The sequence below is a fragment of the Cuculus canorus genome, chromosome 10 (assembly GCF_017976375.1).
Source record: "Cuculus canorus isolate bCucCan1 chromosome 10, bCucCan1.pri, whole genome shotgun sequence".
Lineage (NCBI taxonomy): Eukaryota > Metazoa > Chordata > Aves > Cuculiformes > Cuculidae > Cuculus > Cuculus canorus.
In genome coordinates, this window is record NC_071410.1 from 18,547,472 (window position 1) to 18,566,748 (window position 19,277).

General features: G+C 43.1%; 1 protein-coding gene across 7 annotated transcripts in view; it reads left to right on the forward strand.

Moving 5' to 3' along the window:
- DCX (doublecortin) overlaps nt 1-19,277 on the forward strand; it is an 88,492-nt gene that overhangs the window by 4,508 nt on the left and 64,707 nt on the right. For all 7 annotated transcript variants that reach the window (XM_054075831.1, XM_054075829.1, XM_054075832.1 and 4 more), the window contains one exon: nt 9,308-9,648. In XM_054075831.1, coding sequence (XP_053931806.1) covers nt 9,308-9,648 — 341 coding nt within the window. The remainder of the gene's footprint in view (nt 1-9,307; nt 9,649-19,277) is intronic.

Consider the following 19,277-nt stretch of genomic DNA (forward strand, 5'->3'; position numbering starts at 1 on the left):
ACTGTGTGCTGGGTACATGCATGGAAAGCCTGAACTTCAGAGTAATTGTGCCGACAAGAACAATACAGACACAAATGTATGTGTTTGTCATAAATGTTGACTTTCTGGTTGGAGACTCAGGGTAACTAAACCAGTTCTAGTTGCTACAATGTGACTAATTTATTACTGTAATTTCCAATAAACAAGTAGAACCTAGGAAAAGAAGCTGTCAGGGAAGCTCCTCTCAGTTTGATTACAAAACCCGGTGAATTACTGATAATATTTCACAACACATCCCAAGTACTTGATTACTTCTGCATGATTTAAAAATGCACTTATGTGGTGTAGTGTGAATGTACTTCTTGAGGGTAGTGGATGATATTGCACAATACCAACATCCTCGAGACAGACATTTCAGGTAAACAAAACCCGCTTGATGTGCTACTACCTCAATGGAATTGGCAATATCCCTTTTGGTCTCCAGACTCGGACTTGGTAGTCTTTTCTTCCTATTCTGTGCAAGATGGGAGTGTTAGGAATGGTTGGACTCAATGATCCAATGGGTCCTTTCCAACCTTGTGATTCTGTGAAGGGAAGTCTCCCTTACACTTTGATCACATCCTTCCTAGCTGCCAGTTGGGATGTGCCCCTTGGTCCTTTCCTGTACTGAACCCCAATGCTTCACGTTTTGGAAGCCCATCAGGACTCTGTCACATCAGTGTATTTTGCTCTCTGCTGAGTTCTTCCTCACCTGTCACTGGCTACTTTTTCCATACCAGAAAAACTGTCTGTCTTCCAATGACCTTCTCTCAAAATCCACCTGTCTGATGGTTTTTTTTATTTCCTCCTTTCAGTCAGAATAGCGATTTTCCATCACTGTAATCATTACCTTAATCTTCCCATTTTCAGCATTCAGTTTTAATGCGTTTGCAAATAATGCACATGCTGCCATTGATAAGGACTGTATTCCTCTGTAATATATATGTTGGTTTAACGCAGTACAGCATACTATTACTTTTCTGTTACAGCTGACCCTGACTGCAGGTGAATTGCTGACAGCATCTCTCACTTGGGTATACTCTTGGCTGAGTCAGGAATGGATATTGAGCCCAAGTGCTACTGTCACGGTTGTTTTAGCCGATAAGTGACTCTTTCCAAAAGACCACTAGGTGATCTTTATTCCCTTTCATATTATAATTTGTTCTAGTGACCAAGGCTTTAGGAAGTCAATATACAAAGCTACCTTTATAGATTATTAGCAATCCACTGTTGCAACAGTTAATTCTGTGCCTTGTGCTGTGAGAACTTGAATATGAAAGATATTAAAGTCATGTGCCACCTTTTCCAGCCTTGCTCAAGCCGACAGTAGAAGAACTCACATTGTCATCCAAGCTTCTACTGAAATCTAGTTACCTTTGACATCTGGGCAGGATGGCTTGTTCTGTGGTTCGTTTTGAGCCTCTCTTCTCTTGTTAGACCCATTGCAATGGGATGGCAAGTTCTCCCTGCCTCAGCTCTGATTGCTGTTTTTCTTGGGATGGAGGGCTGGATAAAGGTGGAAGCTGGTGTTATGTGTTGACTTCAGCAGCAAAGATGACTTAAGAAATGCAGCTCTTGGTCATGTGTTCCAAACTCGGCTTGCTACTTGCTGTTCCCATTGTCCCACAAATGAGCTCTTTGTGGGACAAAAGGTTCTTTTAGTCCACTCCACAATTTTGCTGCTTTCCGATGTGGGCGCACTAGCAGCTTCTTGACATAAAGAAAGGGGCAGTGAGGTGTAACTTGAGAGTGAGGGAAAGCCACAAGGCAGATTCCTGGCTGCTGAAGCCATTGCAGCTCTGAGTTAATCTCAATGCTAGTGCAAGAGTGTGGTTTGTTTCCTCTGGAGGGGAAGGACTGATACTTCCCTGGAAACCGAATTTCCCACTTGTCACAGGCTCATCACAATCTGTTTAGAGGCAAGGATGGAATGGGACATGCTACTGGCAAAGCGCTGTTTAAATGCGTAAGAAGAGAGAGCTCGTGCCCAGGAAGATTGTGGTGTGAACATGTCAAAGTGGAAGAAGGTGTTATTACTGATGAGGAACCGAGATGCAAAAGAGCGTTCTGGCTTTTGTCCAAAGTCTGTAGACTATAGACAAAGATGGAAGTCAGGGCTCTGAGCTTTCTTGTTCAGGTGCTTTCATCCCTTCCTGGGCCTTTTTCAGGGTCCAGTCAGTGGCTTGGAGGTACTTGCATCTTGCAATCTTGCAGGTTTATTATCAGTGGACTTTCGACCTGCTTCTGGCTAGTGGCTGATTTCATGTGAATTAAGTGTCCTCTGCTGTGTATGGTCGGGATCTGAAGTACATATGGAAATAAACCCATCCAATACAAATATAGCATAGATTAGACATGGTCAGTGAAAAATGCAGACGTAGATGAATGCTGGACCTTGAGAGACTCAACATTTAGTTGAAGCTGTAGAGTTCCTCCCTTCCGAGCTCCTGGTATGCTCAGACTGTTAGGCAGGGTGCAACCCCCCTTGTGTGGTGGTGAGAGGGCCCATCCAAGGGTGAATTTATGACCTTGTCCTGTGCTGGGCTACTTGTCTGAAATGTGTTCTTGCCTCGGATTAAACTCTAGAAAAAAAGCTGAATAGGATTTTGTTTTGCTCGGTGGGGTTTCCTTGCAAACATTCTTGGGCTGTGTGAGATATTCCAGAAAGTGTTTCCAAGCCTTTTGTATCCTATCCTGTCCTGCCCCGGGGAATCTCATCCAAAATCTTGTCTAGTAATGTAATAATAGGAGGGGCTCCACCCTGGAGCTGTACAGAGCCTGATGTGTGCTGGGACTGAGGGCTGTATAAGGAGTAGATTGAAATCTCTGCTGAATGTGTGCATGTTCCAGTTTGTCTGGAAAACTGAAATTCGTGTAGCCCAATACTGAAGTCTCAGGAACTTGTGGCATTGTTTTCTACGGTTGTCATTCTGATAGCCTGGCTGATTACATCCTACATAACACAACTTATCCGTGTCATTCTGTTTTATTTGCTTGCTCATCCTGGCTGTCACACTAGAATCATAGAATGGTTTGGGTTGGAAAGGACCATGAAGGTCATCTAGTCCACCCCCCGCCCTGCAGTGAGCAGGGACATCTTCAACTCGACCAGGTTGCTCAGAGCCTTATCCAACCTGACCTTGAATGTTTCCAGGGATGAGGCATCCACCACCTCTCTGGGCAACCTGTTCCAGTATTTCACCACCCTCAGCATAAAAAAATTTCTTCCTAAGATCTGGTCTAAACCTCTCCTCTTTTAGTTTTAAACCATTACCCCTTGTCCTCTTGCCATAGACCCTGCTAAAAAGCTTTTCCCCATTTTTCTTATAAGCCCCCTTTTAAGTACTGAAAGACTGCAATAAGGTGTCCTTTGAGTCTTCTCCAGGCTGAACAGCCGCAACTCTCTCAGCTTCTCTTCAAAGGGATGGTGTTCCAGGCCTTTGATCATTTTAGTGACCTCCTCTGGACCTGCTCTAACAGATCCATGTCTTTTCTGTGCTGAGGGCTCAAGAGCTGGATGCGGTATTCCAGGTGAGGTCTCAAAAGAGCGGAGTAGAGGGGCAGAATACCCTTTTTTCGACCTGCTGATGTGATCCCATAAATTATGGGCTTTGTGTGGTTTTGGAGGTGATTTGATTATCCTGCATTTATTTCACTTTTTCAACATGACAAGAGGTACTTCTCTTTCACGGGAGAGCTCCCTGTGGAAGACCTGAAGGAAGGATTCTCTTCTAGAGTTCATTTTGTCATGGTGGAGTAGGACTTGAGGCAGAGGAAGATCCTTTTTAATGCATACAGTAGGAGGAAGGTCACGCATTTGAAACTAAAGGCCTCCTTTGATACCATGTGTAATGAACTCTGCAAGGTGTTAAGTCTACTTAATTCCTATTGAAGATATAGTAAATCCCATGAAACATGAAAACTGGGCACAGTAGCACAATCTAAACTTTGCGACAGCAAAGCTAACAACCAAAATAATTGACTGCAGCCCACAGAGACTATTTTTGGAATAACTGTTAGCATTCATACTTTCCAAAATGGCCTAAATCCAGCTTTCCTGATTTTTCTCACAAGACTTCATCCCACAGTTCATTATACTTGAGAAGTTGCTGGTGTATGCTGAGAAAGGATAACTTTTTCTGAAAGCATAGCCTGTCATTTTTAGTATTGTCACAAGGAGCTGCTGTAAGAGGGTTGAAGGATTAGTGCTCATTGTGAGCTTAGAGTTTCTCTAAGAAACCTTCTCTAAGGCAAACCTTATCTTTGCTGAGATCATCCCTTCTTTAGGCTCCGAATAATCTCCTTCTGCTGCTATCAGATTGGTAGCACCGTAATGTGTAATGCATCTGTAGCCTGAGTAATTCAGTGTGAAACAAGCTGTGGCTTCAAATGGCAAATATGCTGATCGTGACTTAAGGTCAAAGTTCCACAGTCAGTCGTCTGTTGCTAGGGGCAGGACAGAGGAATAAATGAATGCCTTGGCGGTTTTGGTGGCACAATAGAAATTGTAACACCTCTGGAGCACCCTGGCATGGTGACAAGTACGCATTAATCTGGAGGGCTTGGGCTTCGCATTGCAGAAAGGGTATCTTGTGCTGACCTGGCACTGCACTGAATGCTGTCCTTAGCCCTTGGGTGTCATGTCTGTAGTGTGGTGTGCAGCAGCAGAGTGGATCTTGTCAGGATGATGCTTCTTATTCTTATGAAAGCTTCCCACAGCCAGTGTTTGGGTGTGTCTCTTTGAGACCCCCATTTGGGGCTTTGTTGGGAAGCAATGACGTGGCTGTTCACCATATCATCTCATGGCTTATAGCTTGATTTCTGCACGTGTTCACAGCTGCTTGCTGTCTAAAGATGCATTCTAGAAAATATTTTTGCACAGATTTTTATATTTAAGGCTGAGGAGCAATAAACTTCTTGGAGTCGTTTCTTTTGCTTTTGACAAAAGCTCATGTCCAGTTCCTCCTCTTTCCTTCTCTTATGCTGTGCATGTCTTCTGCAACCATGCTGTGGCTGTCAGTTATATTTCTTGACTGGCACAGTTGTATGCCTTGACTTCTCATTATAGGCTTAGCATAGACAGAGGTAGCAGAGAAGAAACCGAGAAACCACTCCCCTTTCTATGGCAGTGCTATTCCCCTATGATTTCTCTCTTTTGTGGTCTTCTGGCCACAGCATGTGTGTTCAAAGCTGGAAAGTTCACAGGTCTTCAGCCCATGCTTGCCCAACCCTGTTACCACCTCATGGTTAGGATTGGGTAAAACTCAGCTGTGGGAAGTGAAATAGCACGTGTTCCTGGCCAACCGATGGTAAAAGGGATGTTTCTCACTGAGGAACACGAATGACAATTTTACTATTATTTGAGGGCCATAAACTGAATTTGGGAAGAGAACAGCTGAACTATCTTAAATTAAGTTAAAGCTTAAGGTTACGCCTTTAGGTCAAGGAACAAGGAAAGAAGAGGTCCTCTCACCTGCAGCTATACTGCTACAGCTGCAGAAAGGATGCTGAGGAGAACTCCTATTCTGAACTGTTTCTGAAGTGTCACTCCAAGCACATTTCTGTCCAGTTTTAGAATTCAATACTGCATTTGCTAGGGTTTGGGTTAAATGAAACAAAGTGAGAAAAGGCAGATTGCATTTTCCACTTGTGACTTTGAGCATTAATTTGAAAGGCCAGTATGTGTATATATATGTGTGTGTGTCTATATTTTGTGGGAGCAAAGTCTAGGAGAGGAGTATTGCTTTCATGCCACTATTGACTTCAGTGCATGCTGTTGTAAATATACTTGACAGCCATGGTGTGCAGTGAAGAATTTAAAACGATTCAGCTGGAACTAAGAGCACTCTACCAAACAGACCAATAATCTTTTCCTCTTACTTTAAAACATGGAGCTTATTAATGGAAAATATGCTTCAAGACCTCATGTGTTTATAGAACATAGCAGAAATATATACTTTCTTTCATGGTGGCATCTTTTATCCCAAAACATTCCATAAACACAGACGAAAGTCAAGCCTTGCAACGCTTCAGTGGCAGATACTGCTAATTCTGTTTTTCAGGTGGGGAAGCAGAGGTGCAGGTGAGGTCAGGAGCTTCCACGGGGAGGCCTGGGGCAGGGGTGACAATAGTATTCAAATCACTTATTCCTGGGATTGCATTTAAACATAGAAATCCCTTTTCTCAAAGGATAATGCTACAATTCAGTTGAGCACGCTTATAAAGGCTGTACCGCCCAGGGATTATGGGCTTGGAAGGGCTCAGGTTCTGAGGAGGGCTAATTCCCTGTGAGCATTTCAAACTCCCCTTGCTGTACTTCCCACTCAGTTGTCAAACCAAAGAGAAGCGTGAGCCCCCTCTGCACCAGGTGTTGCTTGGCTGAAGCAGATGAATAAAGCACAACTTATCGCTTATTAATCAGAAAGATTGAAAGCATTCAGTGCTTCTGGAAAACAATTAATATGTGCAGTGGGAATACTTGATAATGTATGGTTCTCTGTGGGATATCTCTATGCTTCTGTTGAGAGAGAGTCAAGAAATGTAAGGAATTAAGGAGCTTCAGCTATGGGTACTACGTAGTCAGTTTATTGAGGGGTTTTGCTAACAGCATACTTGCCTCAAAAATAGATTTATATTGTTTGTTCAAGCCAAGAAAACCTCCCGGTGTGATTATTGCATTAGTTTGAGGTACGCTGGTTGATAAAATGCCCTGGTGACTGTATTCATCATGAACCTCTTCTGCCTTCTGTATTTTCTGTTCTATCTTCAGAAGGGAAAACAGATTATCTGCTTCCTGTTGATAAATGCTTTTGGTCATTTTCTGCAGCTGGGGAGATGAAGAAAAACTGCAGTTGGTGATGTAAACACCACAAGTACACACCACTTTTTGGCAAGATGGGTACAAAGTCACAGTTAAAAAAAAGTTAGCATCCTGCATTGTTTCTATGACTGCTTCTGACATCAAACATTTAGCAGCAATAGGGACATAAATGCTACATAAACCATTGTTTTAAGTCTATTAAAGCTTTCTGTTTATTGCGTAGTTGTTAGTGGTCTCACCATATGTTTATGAAGGGATTATCTCAGTGCCTCTATCAAAAATGCAATTTAAAATGCAATTTAGTCAGTAAAAGGATGACCATAGAATAGGATAACTCTATACTGGATAGACTACGTGCCTGGACCATAACATCCTGTGGAAGCCAGTGGACTGTTTGGAAATACATATTTCCACCTTTGTCAATTGGATGTCGAATCCTCTCCTAGAGACCCTGTAATGGAAAGCCAGACTTGGGCGTTGGGGCTTTTCAAAGATATCCAGGCCCTGCAGTTTGCAGCAGGGAACAGATGAGGAAATGCCACCAATCTGTTTATACGAAGAAGGATATTTTTTCCTTATTCAAAATAGTTAAAACCATATTTTAATTTCAAACTTATCATGACATTTGAAGAGCTTGTTTCAGTAAGATCAGCCCAATAAAATACCAATAGAAACTCCATGACACCCTACAAGTGCCCGTGTTTTGCCTTCAGTTCCTGTTAAAATTTTATTTAATAGTGAGACAAAAGCTTTTTCCTCTAGCAATGACTGGCTTTTTTTTTTTTTTTCCCCAGTGCATTTCCAAGTGCTCAGCAGCCTGAGTCATTTTAGACTAGACAACTGCATCCCCCTGGGGATACTGTTTTACAGTCTCATTCTAGTAATAACTCTTCTAGCATCCATCAGATTTGCAGGCCCAAAAGAAGGTCCCACAAATCCTTTAAGGTGGTCTTAAAAACTTAGATGGGGTCCTGTAAATTACAGACCAAACTCGAAACTAATTTGCATTGAGAGTAGCCCCGAAGAGAAGGACTTGGAGGTGCTGGTGAATGAGAAGCCAACACGAGCCAGAAACATGCCTTTGCAGCCCAGAAAGCCAACCGTGCCATGGGCTGAATCCAAAGCTGTGGGACCAGCAGGTGAGGGAGGGGATTCTGCCCCTCTGCTCCACTCTGGTGAGACTCACCTGGAGCCCTGTATTCAATTCTAGAGTCCTCAGCACAGGAAGGACATGGATCTGTTACAGTGGGTCCAGAGGAGGCCATGGAGATGATCCGAGGGCTGGAGCACCTGCTGTAAGAGGACAGGCTGAGAGAGTGGGGTTGTTGAGCCTGGAGAAGAGAAGGCTCCAGGGAGATCTTAGAGCAGCTTCCAGGGCTGAAAGGGGCTCCAGAAAAGCTGGGGAGGGGCTCTTGATCGGGGGTGAAAGGACAGGGTAAGTGGGTAATGGTTATAAGCTGAAAGGGAGAAGACTGAGATGAGATCTTAGGAAGAAATGTTTTCCTGTGATGGTGGGGAGGCCCTGGCCCAGGCTGCCCAGAGCAGTGGTGGCTGCCCCATCCCTGGAGGTGTTCAGGGCCAGGTTGGATGGAGCTCTGAGCAACCTGATCCAGCGGGAGGCGTCCCTGCCCACAGCAGACAGAGTGGAACTGGAAGGGCTTTAAGGTCCCTTTCAACCCAAACCATTCTATGATTTTGGATAGGACAAGGAAGGGCTTTAATTGTGCATTACTAACAAGACAGTGTAACCCTTCTCTGCCTTACCTAAATTTGGATTTAATGTATTTTTGGTTGGTACCAGCCGTATAAAAGCAAGCATTGGTATTTGGTGTAGTGATTTATTTCAGCCGCCACTAGGTCTGTCCTCTAATAAAACACTGACACTATATTTGAGCATATTTGTTATGCCTGCTAGATTTATCAAAGCCACTTTTGGTAGCAACTGTTCAGTAACAGATTTTCATTGTTTTTTAGAGATGACAGAAAAGGTACTTTATGTGTAAATATTAATATCCTCTTGTGGTGAGCGGATGACAGACTGAAGCAGTGGTTAGGTCTGGAAAGATGGAGAGGAAGCTGGAAAATTTACAAAATAATTTAGGCAATTGAATGAATTTGGTGTTTAGGAGGTTTTAGACAGCTTAGTTGCATCTTCAGGTACTTAAATACCATTATAACTCTCAACCTTTTTTAACCCCTGGCTCATGTGACTGAGTGGTAATATGTATTTGCTGATGCGAGCTGTGGTTGACTTGCTTACTTTGGGGACATACTAGTCATATTTTTAATAAGCATAAATATAAAGCTAAAATAAGACAAAATGTTTTAATGGCAAGCTGTCATGGAAGTACTAACGAAAACAATGATTAATGACTTAAATGATGAATAGGGAGAAAAGTGTAGTGTCTGTTTTTCAGCAGTCTTACAGCAATAACTGTACATTAGACTGGTGTTCATTTCTTTCAAAAGGGGAGAGTTATGTCTGCTCATCTGACAATTTCTTCAAGAAAGTGGAGTACACCAAGAACGTCAATCCCAACTGGTCTGTCAATGTGAAGACATCTGCCAACCAGAAAGCACCTCAGTCTCTGGCCAGCAGCAACAGCGCCCAGGCAAAGGAGAACAAAGATTTTGTGCGTCCCAAGCTGGTAACCATCATCCGCAGTGGGGTGAAGCCCCGGAAGGCAGTCCGTGTGCTCTTGAACAAGAAGACTGCCCATTCGTTTGAACAAGTTCTCACTGACATCACTGAAGCTATAAAACTGGAGACGGGAGTGGTCAAAAAGCTGTATACCTTGGATGGGAAACAGGTAGGAGATTTTACAGATGTTGTCTTTTTCTTTCTCTTATCTTGAGGCTTTCCTGACTCAGAGCAATTTTTGAAGCCTAAAATTAATCTGAGATGATCACTACCATCTGTTCTTTTAGAAGTCAGACTTCTCATGCCAGTGGTTAAGTTACTAAATTTTCACTGATATTAATATCAAGTAAAGAATGTAGCCAACCATCTGAGTGAAACAGATGCTCCGTCCTGCACGCCAGTGTGCGGTGCGTGTCTTCCGGACTAGCTAAATAAATAACACGGGGATTTCGGCTCACAGCCACCAGCTGATTTGGCTGTGAAGCAATTACAAGAACTCTTGAGCTTTGGATTCACTAAGTGAAAATATGTAACTTGACTTTCATTGCTTGTTAAGGTAAAGTAATTGATCCAAACACGCTCTTCTGTCCAGCTCAGTAATTACCCAGAAAAGCATGGAACTGTATTGCATTTTTGTGAATGCGTGAAGAGATAATGTGCAGAAAGGGTCTGCAGTCAAAAATACTTAGTGGGTCATCGCAATGGTGTTCATGTCTACATTCTCCTGGAACTGAAGGAAACATCTGTCTCTCTTTAGCAGCTACACAGCAATGAGCCACTTCATATAGCTGTGTCTATGAAAAACCCTTAAAGGAATGTGGAGGATAACTTTGGGAGTGGGAAGAACTGGATTAAACAGTTCTGTGTCTTCAGTAACTGAGGGACGATCTTATTTTTGTCACTATTTTCTTGCTCCAGATTCTGAAGTGAGGCGCAGCACAGCTCTTAAGTGGGGGTTAGATGCTGGCTATTCTAGGGATTGATGCTATTGCTTTAAATTAATGCTCTCTGGAGAAAATTATACAAATGCTGCCTCTTGAAATACCATGCCAACCCTAGGCAATACGTCCCTCTAACACACAGACTTTACAGACAAAAATGTTCATCCTCTCAACCCCAAATACAGCATCATAAAGTGTCTTTCACAGTCCAGGTGCAGTGTCTGGGAGCTGAGAGTAGCATGTCACTCTAACCTGCCTCATATCCCTGCTTTGTCCCAACCTCTGTATCCTGCGCATTAGTTAGTGGCTGCTTCTAGCTTCAGGTATACAGAAATCTCACCTGCCTGTCAAAGCTTTTTCTTTCCACTTGTCTCAAGCCAGCACTTTTTCATCATAAAATGTATAGTTTATACGCGAGTGGGTGACTTCCCAGCTAGACTGTTCATGAATATAGTAGCATGCTATAAAGAAGCAGTGATATAGGGAATGATGTACTGGAAGCCTTAGAAGTGGCTGGGGGAAGAGGAAGGAGAGAATCAAATTATGTGTCCTCACTGAAGAAACGATGTATGGGCGCAGAACTGTGCGTTTTGAATCATAGTGGCTTGACAAAGAGTTTAATCGAGCTGGATCTGGCCTGAAAGCAGCTGCCTACTCATGCTGACACACAGGGTCTTGTTGCTGTCATAGTTGTGAATAAGGATCTTAATCTGAACCTGTAAAATCCCTCGGTTCTTTGAGAACACCAAGTATTTTGGTGGTGAGTTGTTGCTTTGGATGGTGAGCAGAAAATGGGATAGACCATGAGCTGCCATCAAAGTGTTTTGTTTTCCACCTTTAAGCTGGTTACAGGAAGAAGCGGTGTTTCTTTCTCCACTTCTGACTGGAAAGGAAGACAGAATCAGCTCACAAACCAAACTCAGCTTGTGGCCTGGTGACTGGACCAGCCCATGGAATTAAGTTAATTCCTAAGTGGGGATTTGGGAAATGCTGCTTACTCTCAAGTTTTAGATTGCCCAGAGCGATGCTGCTGTGGGGTAGACTGTGACGGGTGGTTGGAGTGGCTGCTGCGCGTGGGGCTATAGCTGAGTGAGGGGCACAAAGATCCATGTAATTTAGCAACTCCTACTGCAAACTGTTGTCCTTAGCAGGCCCTCTTTGTGAATCAAAAAATAAAGGCAACCTTGTTTTCCTTATATCAGACTCTGATGAGCTGGGGTTGTTTAGCCTGGAGAAGAGAAGGCTGAGGGGAGACCTTATTACTCTCTAAAACTACCTGAAAGGAGGTTGTGGAGAGGAGGGAGCTGGGCTCTTCTCCCAAGTGACAGGGGACAGGACAAGGGGGAATGGCCTCAAGCTCCGCCGGGGGAGGTTCAGTCTGGATATCAGAAAAAAATTCTTCATGGAAAGAGTCATCAGGCACTGGAACAGGCTGCCCAGGGAGGGGGTCGAGTCACCTTCCCTGGAGGTGTTAAAGGAACGGGTGGATGAAGTGCTGAGGGACATGGTTTAAGGGAGTGTTAGGAATGGTTGGACTCGATGATCCAATGGGTCCTTTCCAACCTGGTGATTCTATGATTCTATGATAGCTGTACAGTGACTGGTACCTTAATTCGGCACTGGGGCAAACTGGCGACTTCACCGTCAGTTTCTGTTGCAGGAATGTGATTTCATTAAGGTCTGAGTAAAGATATCACATTTAACTTGCTTTGCTGGCTTTATAATTAATCATTTTATGAAATGTGATATTTCATTGTGTGTTAGAGACACCACTGGGAGTTTCATCTTGTGCAAATGTACATGCGGTATTACAGTTACTGAAAAGAGTGAGCTTTTGCGATTTAACAGTAATGGAATGTTTGATACTTTTAGTGGCATCGGTTACTGTTGAAGCTTCCTGAAGAGCAAACCTGGTTCACCAACGCTTTGATTTTCTTTGAAGATTTAATTAAATGTTGGGTTTTTTTTTAATGTAAGTTTATTTGAAATCGTGTCCCTCTGTATGAAGGTAGAAGCTTCTGCTGTGGGTGCAGTGTTTGCTGGTAAGCTTTCCATGACATACTGCTCCACAAAATCTGACCTCCTGACATATTAGAGGGTTTTGCATTTCTGGTTCTGACATTAAAAGGAGATTCTCGAATGACTAATTCTGACAAAGAGTGCTTTATTTTCAGGAGAAAATATTCATGCAAAAACGCAAGCTGCTCAAAGCTGAAATACTGACAAGAATCCTGACAGTCTGTCTCTTTGAGTGTCATCAGAGGCACGTTACTCCCTCTGTTGTGAAATGATAAAATTTACAAAAGGAATGTACAAAGGCAAATCATCCTTCCTCAGTCCATGCGCTGTAACTTAATGAGGGGAGATGATTATTATATTTATAGGCATTTCCATGGTGCTCTTCAGTAGAGTAATCAAGATGCTTCAGAAGTACAGACAGCAGTGGCAATGATAGAGTGGTGTGTAAATAATTGCACTTCTATGCACTGCAGACCTGCAATTGGAGTGAGAAAGCAGTTAATTGAGAGCTGGATGGGGTGTATGAATACATGTAACACTCAAAATAACAGTGAGGTTCAGTATTCTTGGGGGTTTTTTATGTCTTGGATTGTCTGTAGAAATACTGCCCTTTTGGAACTGCTAAATTAGCATCTTGTGTTTAAGTGGGCTATTTAACTTGATCTTGCAGATTTTTAATGCCTTGTGCTTTGTCAGTCTCCTTTCCTTCTTGGAGCATATCATCACCTCTTGATGGACAATCCAAAACTCAAAAGGAGGTTCAAATTGTTGACCAAAAATGAGTCTTAACAGAGAATCACATTAGAGTTTTAACATCTGAACTTTCATGGCCATATCAGAAATGGATGGTATAGGTCAAATAATTTCGTACACTGAACAAATACTACAGTGGATGGTATGAAATCCAGCACTTGGTTTCATGACTACAACTGCCATTGCTCTGAGATGTGTAATATATATAATTAATATATACATATGCAGGATTGAATTTGGTCTGAACTGTGGCTCGTGGGAAAGAGAGTTGTTTTAGTAGATTCTTTCTCTTTTTTCAAACTCTTAGTTATATTCAGTGTCCCAAATAAGGGGATTCCTGGGAGCACTGGCTATTTTATAAGCACACAATGACGGTTTCTGCTTCATGTCATTAATAAATTGAATTAGAAAATGGAATTTGAGACTGTGGATGCAGTTGCATTGAAGTGTTTTGAATGCAATAATCTGAACTAGACTTTGCCCATGTTGGATGGATTTACTGTCTTGTTTGTGCTTGAGCTTCTTTCTCACCATGGTGTACAATATCTAGGTGTTTTCTGAAAGAGGTGGCTGTTCCATCCCTGACAGCCCAATGTCCATCTTCTGCTTTCTGCGCCTTGTTTTGCAGTGATGTTTGTCTGCATGCATTCCTGCTTCTAAGAAGTGACCTATAAAAGCTAATGTCTTCTGTACACGCTGAACCTCTCTTCCGGCGCTGTCTTGCCTTCCAAAGTCTGTGAGTTGTTCAGCAAGTATATGAAATGTCCCTTTCTTTTTTTGATTGGCTCACTGGATGATGCTCTGGAGTGACCAGAAATTCATCAGGCAGTTGTACTTTGGCATCAAGATGTTTTCTGTGGTGTGGGATTCTTTCTGCTTTTTCTCCAGGTGATGTGTCACCATGTTTTAATTAACTAAATACCCCATCCTGTAACCCATCTCCAGATAAGCAGAATAAGGTACTTTTCAGACGGGAGAGAGCTTGTATGCTTCAGTTCCACATAGATAGAGATATTCTGGTCAACAAGCAGGGAACTGAATATGTTTTTAGCAGTGATAAGATCTTTTCTGGATTTCAGAATCTTCAATCAGGGAGAAGTAATACATGTGCTATTCATTGGCTTTTACCTAGCCCTGATGAAGTGCTTCTATTCCATCTGAGTGTTAGCTTGTCTTATCAGATGAAATTACATACATTTTCATATGTCAGGGCATTTGTGTCTGTGCTCCCGAAAGAATTTCTCATCTTAATAAAGTGGTCCCCTCTAGCGGTCTTTGCTTTGATAAGGATTTCATGTGGCATGTCACGAGTGAAGTTCATCTTTTTGCAAAGCTGATGTAAATGCCTTGGGGCCAGCCCACCTCTCCTGTCCAGAGAAGTTGCTGCTTCACTTTAGATGACTTGCATTGAGGAAGGGCAAACAGTGGCCAGGGGAGAAGCAGGATGACTAAGCTCTCCTTCAGATCAAAGCTAACGAAGTAGTTAAGGCAGCTCCTAGTACTGCACTACTTGTAAAAATCTGCCTTAGATGCATCCATAGAAGTTGCATTGGAGAAACCAACCAACCTTTGGAGCTGCTGCACTGATTTTAAGCTGCTATTTGGAAACAAACTAGTAAAAATTTCATTGCTCAAGTGTCAGTGCTAGCAGTGGGCCAAACTCTGGCAGGGTAGTGTAGCTCTGTTGGTTGTATTAAAGAAATTGTACCAACGTGACATAGAACAAGGCCTATACCAAAATATACAAATTCTTCAAATGGCTGTACTCTGTATTTGGTGCTCAAGAAGGTGGATTCCTCCATGTACCTAGTAAGATCTCCATTGCTGAAAGATCACAAGGAAACTATTCCTTCTAGAGCCCTGGAGGTACTTAACTTACACCTGTAGGCATGAGGTTTGAGGTTACAAAGCAAGCACATTGGTTTGCCCGGTTACACGTGGAGGGGTGACATGTTAGAAACTCCCTGTCCTTCTTGAGACTCTGTGATTGACCCTCTTGGGTGCTGAAAAACTGCACTGAAGTTACTCCACAGCAAAGCAGTTTCGTGTATTCATGTAAAGCTGGGATCTAACACCTAAGCAGATGGAAGGGAAGAGCAGGAGATGGGTGCAAGCATGTTTTTGTATCCTGCCTCCTGCAAAAGGCTCTGCAGCAGCTGATAGGCTCTAACAGGGAAAAGGCCAGTCCCATCTTCCCTCCCTGCTGCATAAAGCTGTAGCAATAAAACGATATCTGCTTTGCATCTTTTTCTGTCCTTTCTTCTCAGTGCGGCTTGTTAACTGCTGAGATTTGGCAGACCTTGCATAAATCTTTCATTTTGATACCAGCGGACAGGTCTGGATCACAAGCCCCAGCAGAGGAGTTGTACAGGCAGGATCTTTGTCCATAGCTGCCTCCTATGATACTTTGCTTAGGGTGGTAATTAACTAGTAGCTTCGCTCCTTCCAATTGCTTCTGCAGTTAGGGTGTTCGCCTGAGATTATTCCTCTCTAGCAACCACGTGTCACGCAAGGAAGGGTAGTAATAATGTATGGGCTGAAGAACTTCTGAACCCAAGTCACTTACACAGCCAGACAACACAGCCTAGTTTTCTGTCTTTAGGGAGCTTGTAGTCTTGGCTGGAAATTCAGCATTGCCTGATTCATGTGATGACTAGACGCTAACACAGACAAAACCAATTAGTCCTCAGGTATCCCTTAAGGATTTTATCATGCGCTAGAATGAATAAGCCAAGCTTCCAGGAATGTGTATCTAAGTACTTGTGATAAAATATGCAGAAGACTTTCTGAGATACTATTCAGAAACCTTATGCTTATTAATTTCTGTTTATTTAGGTCTGTGGGCCACAGAATCAGGGTGAAAAGGGAAATCCGGAACACTGTGAATCCTAATTCCTGTATTAACTAAAGCAGAAGCAGTCTGACCTCAGCAGATAAAGTCTTGACCATATCTGCTCTCCTGTGAACATTGAGACTGACCTGGTTGCAATCAGTGCAGTCTGCGATCTGTGGGGTCTACAGTCAGCTGCCCAAGGCATGTGCAGGGCAAGGGGAGACGGCAGCCAACACTATGATCTTGCAAACTTTGGTGGATTATTTCCTTCTGCTTTGTTTAGCCTCAGGTGTCGAGTATTCATTGGTATTTTGTTGTCCCGCAAACACTGTCTAAAGCTGTGGTGAATCTATTGTCCTCTTAAGGCAGTGAGACTCTACGTCCAGAAGCAGGCTCCAGAGTTGCACTGCTGCTTGCTGGAAATGTTGATCTTGTAGAAACATGAGCCTTACTGGTAGATGTGTGCTGACCACGAGCCACACAAACACCTGCTACTTGTATCACAGATGGCAGGCTGTCAAAAGTATTGAAAGATGCAGTCAGGTCTGACCGGGTGACCTAGACGTACGTGGCCCCTATTACTGAATCCTGGTGCTATTCACACCCCGAAAGAGGCGTATGCTAAAAATTCCGTCCTCACCAGCATCTTTATTTTGGCAGCTCTTTCTGTCATACAGAGTGACATGTTCCCTTTTCATTCTCAATCCCAGGAGAGAAGATTATTCACTAGAGCGCCAGAGGGTTTATCTAGGAATAAATGGGCTGAAAATGAGCACGGGAAACTAGGCTGAATATCGGGAGCAGAGACAGGCCAAGAAAGGATTGTGGGGTTTTTTTTTTTTTCCATTAGTCATTTGTATTGTCACATGAAACTAAGTTTCTGGTTCCCTTTTGGTGCCTGCTGGAGTGAATGGGAGTCCCTCCTGCTCTGAGAGGGAGCAAGTTATGCTGAATGGATTCCGAACAAGCGCCTACCTCAACACGTGGACTCTAGTAAATATCTTATTTCTTTTGATCACGTGCAATAATCAAATACATATAGTTTCCCTGTTTGTAATGTGGAAACGTCTTGCTTATTCTGGAATTCCAGGGTCCTTAGTCTTAGGCTGCGAGTGGCATCATGTGCAGCGTGCTTGCTCGCATCTCCCTACCTGCAGTAGCCCACAGACTGTGTGAATGTTCCTCTGATTTCACCCAGTGTGAGACTCCTCAAGAATCTGGTCATGGTTAGTGTCGTATTCCAAATCTTGTTTCAAGTCATACCTCTTCTTCTTGTCTGCCTGAGATAACTTCTTACCTTCTTGGCTCTTACAGGCCTTTGGTCAAAAGGCTGTTGTCACTGAGTAGCAGTTAAGTTATGACACAGCTCATGCATACACCGTTCTCTAGGAAGAGCCTGGACTAGATGTGGGCAAAGGCATAAAGCCTAATAACAGAGGCTGGTAAGATATAGTGTATTAGAGCTTTCATCTAGGAAAACAGTAATTCCTTTTTTCTTGTCCCTGCAACGGCACATGGAACTGAACCAGTGATTATCCCTTTTTGTCTGTGTTATAGTATGTGTGTCTTGATGGAGCTTAAGTGTTAAGGAGATGAATCCATATTGCAAAGGGGCCAGAATGAGCATGAGAGGTTGTCAAAAGCCTCCTCATCTTGCCCTTTGAATGCGATGCTGGTGTCATTTAAAAGGTTTTTATATGGGACCGCAAGGGAAGGAGTGATATCTTTGCTCATGTGCAGAGGAAAACAGCTTCCATCCACCCTCAGTCTGCCAGAGATGACAAAAGATACTGGCACAGAAATGTGTGTAATAAAACTATGTCTAAAGTTGTTGAGGAGAAAAAAAAACTTGGATTCAGTCCATCCAGATTTTCCCAATTGGCTAAGGTAGACCTGCATATGTGGGGAAGTACACAGACAAGCCATGAAAATTGAGGACTATTCCCGCTTGTGCTCAGGGCTTGTCAGGCTGCAGCAAATTGATTACCGCACAGAGCTGGAATTGCAGGCCTGCTCCTGGAGATTTGCTTAGCTCTGAATTCAAATGGAATAGGGAAAAATGAGCAAGGCTAATAACCAGAGAACTTGCTGCTCCAAGCCTTAAGGCACACCCTCTCCCCTGTGAACGTACAGCCAGTCCTTTCTGACTTAACATAGTTCTAGTTCCCTGGTTAACAGCAAGCAGGGTGTGTCCTCATACATGCACGTGTATCCATCTGTGTAAATGCATTTTACTAAGTACAGGACTCTGCAGCTTAACTTGCTGTCTAAGCAATCTAAACTCCCCCTTTTTAGTTAAAGGATCCCAGGGACTATTGTGCTCTGAAAGCTATATCTCCATGTTGTGTTACTGTTTTTATTTCCCTTACTCTGATAAACCTAAGGCATTGTACTGGAATCTTTAACTGCACTTTGAAAATGTTTGCTTATTTCTAAATTATTCTTTGAGACAAATGCAAATCTCATTGTCATCCGAAGTTTTTAGATTATCTACGTAATCCAAAATAAATAGGAAATTTGTATGTATCGGCCCATGATGCTTTTCTCTCAGAAAGAGAGATTCTTAAGACCAAGGATTTTTCAGCTGCAGTGGGTGTAAGACCGCCTGCTTTTTACTAATTATTTTTCCTTTTTATTCCCCAAATGGGGGACTTAGATATGAACAAAATGAACAAAAAAACAGACATGGGGAAGATGAGATAATATGGACCATTCATTAGAAGGATTTTTCCAGGGGATTTTGCTTCACTCAGAATTGGCGTGAGAGGTCAGTCCTTCCAGTCCTCCAGATCTGAGCTCTGTTATCTGGAGGACAATGAACACAAAGGGCTTTATTGGCTCCACAGGAATAATTATGCAGCCAGTGAGCCTGCAGGGCAGCAGGGGAGAGCAGGACTCCTGCTCATTCCTTGCGCTCCCCTGCCCTCACCATCTGCTCTGTGCTACTTATCTGGTGCTTGGTCCCCTGTGGCTCTGAGGGCCCACAGCTCTGGTTCTTCTGCTGCCTTGCTGTGGACATCGCTCCATGGTTGTGATGGACCAGCTCAAAGCAGCACATGAAACATCCAGCTGAGCTAACTGTGCTACTGGGAGAACAGCTTATGGCTCCAGACATCTGTCTTTATTTGGCTTCTCTGAACAGGAAAGAATAATCGCTTTAGGAAAGTATCTTGTAGTACGTGCATGCTTCTGTGAAGGCGCTGCTTCAAGTATTGCTGTATCACTGTGCTCTTGACACAGTGTTGTGCCCTT